At 40.1% G+C, this 10,550-nt stretch overlaps 1 protein-coding gene across 1 annotated transcript; it reads left to right on the forward strand.

Annotated features, from left to right (window-relative positions):
• The first annotated feature begins 599 nt into the window (after positions 1 to 599).
• LOC127420442 (3-hydroxyacyl-CoA dehydrogenase type-2-like) lies at positions 600 to 10,240 on the forward strand. The gene is made up of 6 exons (XM_051662736.1): positions 600 to 980; positions 1,471 to 1,635; positions 1,826 to 1,990; positions 8,168 to 8,296; positions 8,421 to 8,529; positions 9,153 to 10,240. Exons 1-6 carry the CDS (start codon positions 921 to 923, stop codon positions 9,341 to 9,343), a joined length of 819 nt encoding a protein of 272 aa, XP_051518696.1. The 5' UTR covers positions 600 to 920; the 3' UTR covers positions 9,344 to 10,240.
• Positions 10,241 to 10,550: the final 310 nt, after the last annotated feature.

The following is a 10,550-nucleotide window of genomic DNA, read 5'->3' on the forward strand; positions in this document are numbered from 1 at the left end:
ATAATATCTCAGCTCTGTAGGTCCATAGAGTGCAAATGAATTGTGGCCAGGCCTTTCAAGCTAAAAAATCACATAAAGGGAGCATAAAAGTAATCCATATGACTGCAGTGGTTTAATCCATGTCTTTTGAAGTGATATAAGTGTGGGTGAGAAACAGATCAAAATTTAAGTCCTTTTTAACTATAAATCTTCATTTTCACTTGTGAAAGTGGAGATTTATAGTAAAAAAAAGGATTTAAATATTGATCTGTTTCTCACCCAAAAGTGATTACATCGCTTTGGATAAAAGCATCTACTAAATGACTAAATGTGCATTGCTTCAGAAGACATGGATTAAACCACTGGAGTCATATGGATACTTTTATGCTGTCTTTATGTTAGTTTTGCAGCTTGAAAGGCCTGGCCACCATTCACTTGCATTGTGAGGACCTACAGAGCTGAGATATTCTTCTAAAAATCTTAGTTTGTGTTCAGCAGAAGAAAGAAAGACATACACATCTGGGATGGCATGAAAGTGAGTAAATAGTGAGCGAATTTTCATTTTGGGGTAAACTAACCCTTTAAGTTTAAATTCATTTAGTTTGTAGTAAGAAGTCTATGATGAAATATATTTGAAACAAACTAAATATTTTCTTAAAATCTTTTGTCAAGAGGTAATTCAGGAGGTTACATGGGCAACAAAATGTGCTTTATTAAATACATTTGGCACATATTGCGTATTAAAATTTTAACAATGTTTGTGAATGGTCAAGGTGTCTAAATATAACGTACTAGCAAAGGTCTATGAAACAGTCTCACAAGTGTAATTACTGGCGCAGGACCTCCTGTAAAGTTGTCAATCAAATCAACTATAGCCAATCGCCTGAAAGGGCGTTGTGTTCTCTATTTCTGATTGGACTGGTGCGTTCTTACGTCGCGATATGACGTCGCTACTGGTTCCCAAACTGCTTGTGAATATGGCGAACATCAGAAGCGTCAAGGTGAGAGAAGAATTGAATGAAGTCAAGGAAATGTATTGTAACTGTAAAGCATTCCATGCTTTAGGTACATTTTTAAACGTTACTTTTTTCGCGCGCTTTACCTTTTCAGTCTTTGTATAGTTTATTCAGCATTTTATTATCATATTTTGAGGTTTTAGCAACAGTGCTGTTATATAAACTTCGGTGGAGTCATAAGTTTAATTAACAAATAAACATCAGAAACAATGGCCACTATCAGCTTCGCTCTTTGTTGTTAAGTCATGTCAGCCAGGCCTCAAACTCGGGTCATTCATTACAGTTTTCCTACTATGTAGCATATTACAGTTGAACCATGATTGTATTGTGTTTGTTGTATATTCAAACATCCCCAGGCTGTGTACATCCATTGTTACTCCATGCATTTTGACTTTACACTGAAGCTACTGCTTTATACAAGCTTTTAATATGTTATGCTTATCTCTTCATCCACCTCTTTGACCCTATGTGACAGGGTATGGTAGGTCTGGTGACTGGCGGGGCTTCTGGTTTGGGGAGAGCTACTGTAGAGAGGCTCATCAGCCAGGGGGCCAGTGCTGTGATCCTAGACCTGCCCAGTTCTGATGGACACAAGCTGGCTGCTGCTTTTGGAGACCGCTGTGCATTCGCTCCTGCTGATGTGAATGACACTTATTGTATTTCACTTTTCTTAACTGCTTTCATTATGACTCTTAAGAGTTTGTGATTGGTCAGCACACACATCTTGCTCTGTTAGACAGTGACAAAAGTGTGCAAAAATTGTATATTTTGGGAGATTGGATAAAGATTTGCAATGACAATACATATTTGGCTTTTGTTTTAAAATTCAGGTCACATCGGAGTCAGATGTGAGATCGGCTGTGGATTTGGCCAAAGAGAAGTATGGCAAGCTAGACTTGACTGTGAACTGTGCAGGAATTGCAGTGGCTGTGAAAACATACAACTTAAAAAAAGACCTTCCCCACAGCCTGGAAGACTTCACACGTGTTATTACCGTAAGTCTCACTGCATTAACTGCAGCTCATCCCTAATGCTGCTGATCTCTACAGCTCATGATAGTTCTAGACCATTCTAAATACAGTGTTGTGAAAAATTACTGAGTATATCTCATACTAAATAGTTTCAAATATTCAAACAAAATCTAACATAAAACAAAGGCAATCTGAGTAGACACACAACACAGTTTTTAAATGATAATGTTATCATTGAAGCAAAAAACGTTATCCAATACCAACTGGACCTGTATGAAAAAGTATTTGCCCCCCTTTGTTACTAAATCCCTCAATCTATTAATTTAGTATTGAATGAGTTTCAGCTGGACTAGACACACCCAGGCCTGATTACTGCCAGCCCTGTTCAATCAAAACAACACCAAAGTGGAACTTTTGCAGCAGCATTAAGTTGGCTAAAAGGTCTCAACCAGTAGCACACTATGCCAAGGTTGAAAGAAATTCCAGAAATAATGAGGTAAAAGGTGATTGAAATACATCAGTCTGGGAAGGGTTACAAAGCTATTTCTCTGGGACTCCAAGGAAGCACAGTGAGAGCCATTATCTCCAAATGGAGAAAACTTGGCACAGTAGTGAACCTTCCCAGAAGTGGCCGACCTTCCAAAATTCCTCCAATAGCACAGCGACGACTCATTCAGGAATCACAAAAAAGCCAATGATAACATCCAAGGAACTGCAGGCCTCTCTCACATCAATAAAGGTCACTGTTCATTAGAGCTGACGAATTAAAATGTAATATTTTCTTAGAATGTTGAAAAATACACCAAAACATTTGAATTTTGGATGTGTGCCAAGCACTGGCGATGATTTCAGACCAATCGCATTCTTGCGCTAAAAAAGGCTAGATGAACTGCAAAATACAGTTTAACAGAAACCAGGTGTCTCGAGACACGTTTTAAAGTTCTTTTTAACTTGACACGGCATCTAAAAAAACAGTGCTGCACGAGACCCTGAATAAACGAAAACAAAGCGAAGCAAAGATGTTCGTCTAGTGCGTTTACAAAGAGAAACAAATTGTAAACTGGATGGTTGTAAAAGCCTTCGGTGTGAACAGCCCATTACAGTAGGTGGAGGTCTTTGGCCATTGTGCCTTGCTCTCTTATCAGCATTTCTCAGATTAAGCAGTGGGTTTGTCTGTAAAGGAGTTCAAGTTGGAAATGTGTGTTTCGAGATCCTCGTGTTCTGTTCCTTTCTGTTGTGTTCCGTCTGTTTGAACAGCCCCTGACCAGGGATTATGAGCTGCTTTACCACCGAGTTCGGTGGAATACCACTGCTATTTGGGAATAATTCTACCCTACGTACAGTTGTTATTAATGAAAAACACTGTGGTATATCGCTGTTATTATGAAGTTTGAGTTTGTGGTAGTATATAATGTGACACCATTGCAAGTGTCACCCCATGTTAACACAGAACTTCGTATTGAAGTGTTTCCTCCCTTGTTTTACTTTTGACTTAAAATTTGAGAATATGAACTGACTAAAACTTTTTATTTTATTTTATGCACTTTAGTTTATTTATTTTTTTTACAGCCAGGAATGTTCTTTGCAATAGTATAACACTGTGCTGTATGGTTATATGTATTCAATGCGTCCTCTTGTGAACTAAGGAAATAACATCAATTAAAAAAAAAAAAATCATCTGGTAAAAATTGAGTTTCTCTGCCCAATTGACAGCCCTACTGTTCATGACTCCACAATCAGAAAGACACTGGCCTAAAATGGCATCCATGGAAGAGTGGTGAGGCAAAAACCACTGCTAACCCAGAAGAACATTAAGGCTTGATGATCCTCAAAACATTTGGGATAATGTTCTGTGGACAGATGAGTCGAAAGTGGAACTGTTTGGAAGACAGGGATCCCATTACACCTGGCATAAATCAAACACAGAATTCCACAAAAACATCATACCTGTGGTCAATCATTGTGGTGGTAGTGTGATGGTGTGGGGATGCTTTGCTGCTTCAGGGCGAGAAAGACTTGCAATAATTGAGGGAAACTTGAATTCTGCTCTCTACCAGAAAATCCTAAAGGAGAACGTCCGGTCATCAGTCTTTGAGCTTCAACTCACATGCAACTGGATTATGTAGCAAGACAGTGATCCAAAGCATAGGAGTAAGTCCACCTCTGAATGGCTCAAATGAAGCGAAATTAAAGTTTTGGAGTGGCCTAGTCAAAGTCCTGACTTGAACCTGATTGAGATGCTGTGGCAGGAACTTAAACAGGCAGTTCATGCTCGAAAACCCTCCAGTGTGGCTGAACTAAAGCAGTTCTGCAAAGAAGTGTGGGCCAAAATTCCACCACAGCATTGTGAAAGACTGATCTCCAGTTACCGGAAGCATTCGGTTGCAGTTGTTGCTGCTAACAGTGGCAAAACCAGCTATTAAGTTTAAGGGGGCAGTTAGTTTTTCACATGGTGATATACAGTGATCAGCCACAACATTAAAACCACTGACAGGTGAAGTGAATAACATTTATTATCTCGTTACAATGGCATCTGTCAAGGGGTGGGATATATTAGGTAGCAAGTGAACAGTCAGTACTTGAATTTCATGTGTTGGAAGCAGGAACAATGGGCAAGCATAAGGATCTGAACGACTTTGAGGGCCAAATTGTGATGGCTAGACGACTGGGTCAGTGCATCTCCAAAATGGCAGATCTTGTGGGGTGTTCCCGTTATGCAGTGGTTAATACCTACCAAAAGTGTTCCAAGGAAGGACAACTGGTGAACTGGCGACAGGGTCTTGGGTGGCCAAGGCTCATTGATGTGTGTGGGGAGCAAAGGCTAGCCCATCTGATCCGATCCCACAGAAGAGCTACTGTAGCTCAAATTGCTGAAAAACGTAATGCTGGCCATGATAGGGGCCTGGGTATCTCAGCGAGCATTGACGCTGACTACCACTCCTGGAGTCGTGAGTTCGAATCCAGGACACGCTGAGTGACTTCAGCTAGGTCTCCTAATCAACCAAATTGGCCCGGTTGCAAGGGAGGGTGGAGTCACATGGGGTAACCTCCTCGTGATCGCTATAATGTGTGGTTCTCGTGCTCGGTGGGTGCGTGGTGAGTTGGGCGTGGATGCCACGGAGAATAGCGTGGGCCTCATGCGCTACGTCTCCGTGGTAACGCACACAACAAGCCACGTGATAAGATGCGTGGATTGACGTCTCAGACGTGAAGGCAACTGAGATTCGTACTCCACCACCCAGATTGAGGTGAGTCATTAAGTCACCATGAGGACTTAGAGCACATTAGGAATTGGGCATTCCAAATTGGGAAGAAAAGGGGAGAAAAAAAAATGCTTGCCATAATAGAAAGTTGTCGGAACACACTGTGCACCACAGCTTGCTGCGTATGGGGCTGTGTAGCCGCAGACCAGTCAGAGTGCCCATGCTGACCCCTGTCCACCGCCAAAAGCGACTACAATGTGCACGTGAGCATCAGAACTGGACCATGGAGCAATGGAAGAAGGTGGCCTGGTCTGATGAATCATGTTTTCTTTTTGATCATGTGTACAGCCGGGTGCGTGTGCGTCGTTTACCTGGGGAAGAGATGGCAGCAGCATGCACCATGGGAAGAAGGCAGGCCAGCGGAGGCAGTGTGATGCTCTGGGCAATGTTCTGCTGGGAAACCTTGGGTCCTGTCATTCGTGTGGATGTTACTTTGACATGTACCACCTACCTAAAGATTGTTGCAGACCATGTACACCCCTTCATGGCAATGGTTTTCCCTGATGGCAGTGGCCTCTTTCAGCAGGATAATGTGCCCTGAAACACTGCAAAAATTGTTCAGGAATGGTTTAAGGAACATGATAAAGAGTTCAAGGTGTTGACTTGGCCTCCAAATTCCCCAGATCTCAATTCAATTGAGCATCTATGGGATGTGCTGGACCAACAAGTCCGATCCATGGAGGCCCCACCTCGCAACTTACAGGACTTGAAGGATCTGCTGCTAATGTCTTGGTGCCAGATACCACAGGACAACTTCAGAGGTCTTGTGGAGTCCATGCCTCAACGGGTCAGAGCTGTTTTGGTGGAACAAGGGGGACCTACATGATATTAGGCAGGTGGTTTTAATGTTGTGGCTGATTGGTGTAGGTGTTGGATAACTTTTTTTCTTCAGTAATAATATATATATATATATATATATATATATATATATATATATATATATATATATATTTGAAAACTGTATTTTGTGTTTACTCAGGTTGCCTTTGTTTTATATCTCGTTTGAAGATCTAAAACAATTTGGTATGAGAAATATACAAAAGTAGAAGAAATCAGGAAGGGGCAAATACTTTCACAGCACTGTATATATTGTTGTGTGGTAATTATTGAACTATATAGAGTCACTGAGAACTTTTTTTAGGAACACTATAATAATACTGGGTAGGGCCTCCCTTTGCTCTCAAAACAGCCTCAATTCTTCGTGGCATTTATTCCAGAAGATGTTGGAAACATTCCTTTTAGATTCTGGTCCATGTTGACATGATTGCATCACGCAATTTCTGCAGATTTGTCAGCTGCACATTCATGCTGTGAATCTCCTGTTCTACCACATCCCAAAGGTGTTTTATTGGATTCATATCCGGTGACTGGGACGGCCATTGAAGAACACTGAACTCATTGTCAGATTCATGATACCAGTTTGAGACCACTTTTAATTTGTGACATGGTGCATTATCATGCTTGCCATTAGGAGGTGGGTAAATTGTGGCCATGAAGGGATGCACATGGTCCGCAACAATTCTCAAATAGGCTGTGGCATTTAAGCGATGATTGATTGATTGATTGATTGATTCTTATTAACCGGCCCAAAGTGTGTCAAGAAAACATTCCCCAGACCGTTACAACACCAGCCTGGACTGTTGACACAAGGCAGGGTCCATGGATTCATGCTGTTGGCGCCAAATTCTGACCCTACCATCTGTGTGCCTCAGCAGAAATCGAGATTCATCAGACCAAGCTATGTTTTTCCAGTCTTCAACTGTCCAGTTTTGGTGAGCCTGTGCCCACTGCAGCCTCAGCTTTCTGTTCTTGGCTGACAGAAGTGGAACCAGATGTGGTCTTCTGTTGTTGTAGCCCATCCACCTCAAGGTTCGACGTGTTGTGCATTCTGAGATGCTATTCTGCTCACTACAACGGTACAGAGTGGTTATCTGATTTACTGTAGCCTTTCTGTCAGCTCAAACCAGTCTGACCATTCTCCATTGACCTCTATCATCAACAAGGCATTTCCGTCTGCAGAACTGCCACATACTGGATATTTTTTGTTTTTGGCACCATTCTAAGTAAACTCTAGAGACTGTTGTGTGTGAAAATCTCAGGAGATCAGCAGTTATAGAAATACTCAAACCAGCCCGCCTGGCACCAACAATCATGCCAGGGTCGAAACATAAGGAAGCAAAGAAGGGGTTTAGGAGACACAAGCAAGGTCAAACAAACTTTTTTGACCTTGACTGTTAACGTGACCAAAAGTCATGGATAGGTAATTTTGTTGCAAGTGCAGATACAGATGTGTACTTAATGAATAAATGTTTGTAAAAAAAAAAAAAAAAAAATTGACAGTAAATGGATTGACATATCCAAATTTATTTGAAAGGTATGGACATTTGTTTGTTTCTGAGTTATCTATTAAAGGCCGCAAGCACGTGTCAAAAACCGACAAGCCAACTGGAGCAAGCGAGTATCTTTACAGCACTGCTGCCACACGATTGGCTGATTAGATAATTGCATGAATAATTAGGTGTACCTAATAAATTGCTCCGTGAATGTATATATTTGTATTCATTACTGGTTTCTTCTAAACATATACCATATTCAGAGCAGCAGCATCTTTTGATTTTTGAGGGGCTGTGAGGGATTGGCTTAAGTCTCTTCAATGGGTTGTACTGTTGGTTAAGTTTTTTTGGATAGTTCCAGTGATGAAACATTGAAAAAGTATATTTCCAAGAAATGAGTAGACAAAAAAAAACTCCAGACAACATGAGTTTTGGAAAATTAGATATGATCTAGGAGCTTTTTGTTAGCTTTATATTGTGCATGCCATTGAAGAGACGGAAGTCTATCCCTCACAGCCTCATTTTCATTTTCACAGCAAAAGTACTAATGAATCAGTTAATCTAATATATATATATATATATTATTATTTTTTTTTTTTTTTAAGGTGAACATCGCTGGGACATTTAATGTGATCAGACTGGCTGTAGGAGAGATGGGAAAAAATGAGCCTGATGCAGATGGACACAGAGGCTGTATCATCAACACAGCCAGTGTTGCTGCTTTTGATGGGCAGGTATACCATAAATCCTGTTTACCATATAGCCATAAATTATTTTGCCGTCCTTATAGTTTTATAACACTATTGCACTACTGTTTTTTATGTGTGTTTTTGACACATTTTTGTTTGTCGTTTTAAGGTGGGCCAGGCTGCATACTCTGCCTCTAAGGGTGGGATTGTGGGCATGACTCTCCCCATTGCACGGGACCTTGCACCAATGGGGATACGTGTAGTCACCATTGCCCCTGGTCAGTGATCCTGAGATGTGATATTTGTGTGTAAACAAAACGAACCAGGAAACCTCAACTATTCATATTTGGTTCCCATCATTGCTCATATTTATTCATTTTCGGCTGCCCTTTTAGCTCCCAATCAGATTGTCCTATACATTTAATACAGTTTTATGCTCTTCTTGTGCCTTTTTGAAATGAAAATGTACCATTTACTTTTTCTTAAAGCTTGCTCCTGGTCTTTTTTGAACATTTCTTCAGTGCACATATTCCAAATATAACATTCCCATCAAAATGTAATAACTTGAGGTTCTCCCTCTCAGATAACTTCCCTTTTCTGCTGACGTTACATTGAGCTGTTAGATAATGTTAACTGATAGCCATAAAGCTATTTAGGCATTGTTCTAGCAAATGCAAATTCAGGTCTGGCTTTATCCCTGTAAGTAGCACCCACTTTTCACAATCCAATCAAGTCCTGCCCAATGTTTTTTCCTCATTGTATAAATGTATAGGACAATTTCCTGTTTCACTCTGAAATATGCCACATTATAGAAATAAACTGGATTTTACATTGACTTTAATTGTATCCTTTTCATGCTTTTGCAATGTCTCTTTATTTTTGTCCCCATCTTTCACTACAGGTCTGTTCTCCACACCGCTGCTAGCAGGATTACCTGAGAAAGTGCGAAACTTCCTGGCCCGGCAAGTGCCCTTCCCTTCACGTTTGGGAGATCCAGCTGAGTTTGCACACCTTGTGATTGCAATAGCAGAAAACCCAATGATCAACGGCGAGGTGATTCGCTTGGATGGAGCCATCCGCATGCAACCTTGAAGGAAGAATTGGGGAAAAAGGGAACAGAGTAGAAAGGCTCCAGTTGTTTCTTTTGGTAACATTAAAATACCCCAAACCAGTCCATGACAAAAGACCTGATATGTATTCAGCATTTTCAGTATAACGCAGGAAAAAATGCCAGGATACTTTTTTATCTGAAAGAAGTGCTTTAACTGTGTGCTTTTTTTAAGCCACTGGAAGTTTTTACACTTTGAGGCATTAATGTACTGAACCATATGTGCCTCTGAGGTACTGTGGTCTTCACTAATGACTGCACACTTACAAGCAGATTATGTCCCCATAATAAATACTGGCTTGAAGACCTAGATCAGGCCTTTAGACTAGACTTGATGTATGTCTGAAATGTATTTATACAATCATAAGGAGTGTCAGAGTTCTAGTCATTTATTTATGTTGAATGTTTCTGTGTCAACTGAATGTCTTGTCATTTTGTGTAAAATAAAGTATGTACAGTACAACAGGATGGGTTATAAAATAACTAAGTATTTGCATTTGTAGACAAGCTCAGGGATTACTGTAGCAAACAGAAACATAAAGCTCCAGGCACGATGGTGAATGAGAAATGATAGATTTGCCACCATATTGTCAAATATCAAACATTCTGTTCCCTTTTTTTCCTTGCTGTAAAATAAAAATGTTCTGAGTAATGGATGGTCATATGGTTGATTATGGACAAATAGCCATTTATTTTAAAAAAAAAATAAACTAAATTCTAACTGAGCAATTTTGTTTAATCTTCAAACTAAAGTCAGTAGGTTGACCAATAGATGGCAGAATTGAGATTGTTTTGATGTCTTGACATTGACTACAGGGACATATCACATATGGCCTTCTGCTTGGATATTATGCATTAAATGAGACTGACTATGAAATGAAGTCAGGGTCAAAGGTCTTTATTATTCTTTTATGGTATAATTGAAGTCCTGCTAAATCCTTTGTTGAACAGATTGAGAATAATCAAACAAAATAAATCCAGATTGATGTCAGTAAATCTGCTTTAAGCACACAAATGGCTGATTGATTCCATAGCATGGCAGTTCAGCTCACTGTAGTCTGTTTTATTTCAGTCCATCCTGAAAGCTATGTAGGGCATGCTAATCTAGAATTGGTGGTTACAGATTTAGATAAATTAACAATTACTGCCGTTACTTAAATGGATAGTTCAGTCAAAAGTGAAAACTGTCAT

This window comes from Myxocyprinus asiaticus, chromosome 29 (assembly GCF_019703515.2).
Source record: "Myxocyprinus asiaticus isolate MX2 ecotype Aquarium Trade chromosome 29, UBuf_Myxa_2, whole genome shotgun sequence".
Classification (NCBI taxonomy): domain Eukaryota; kingdom Metazoa; phylum Chordata; class Actinopteri; order Cypriniformes; family Catostomidae; genus Myxocyprinus; species Myxocyprinus asiaticus.

Bases quoted from the DNA above. Each gene is read 5' to 3' on its own strand.
- LOC127420442 (XM_051662736.1), top strand. From the start codon at position 921: ATGACGTCGCTACTGGTTCCCAAACTGCTTGTGAATATGGCGAACATC. The intron at 1,636-1,825 runs GTGAATGACACT...TTTAAAATTCAG, and splicing joins GTGCATTCGCTCCTGCTGAT to GTCACATCGGAGTCAGATGT. The intron at 8,297-8,420 runs GTATACCATAAA...TGTCGTTTTAAG, and splicing joins TTGCTGCTTTTGATGGGCAG to GTGGGCCAGGCTGCATACTC.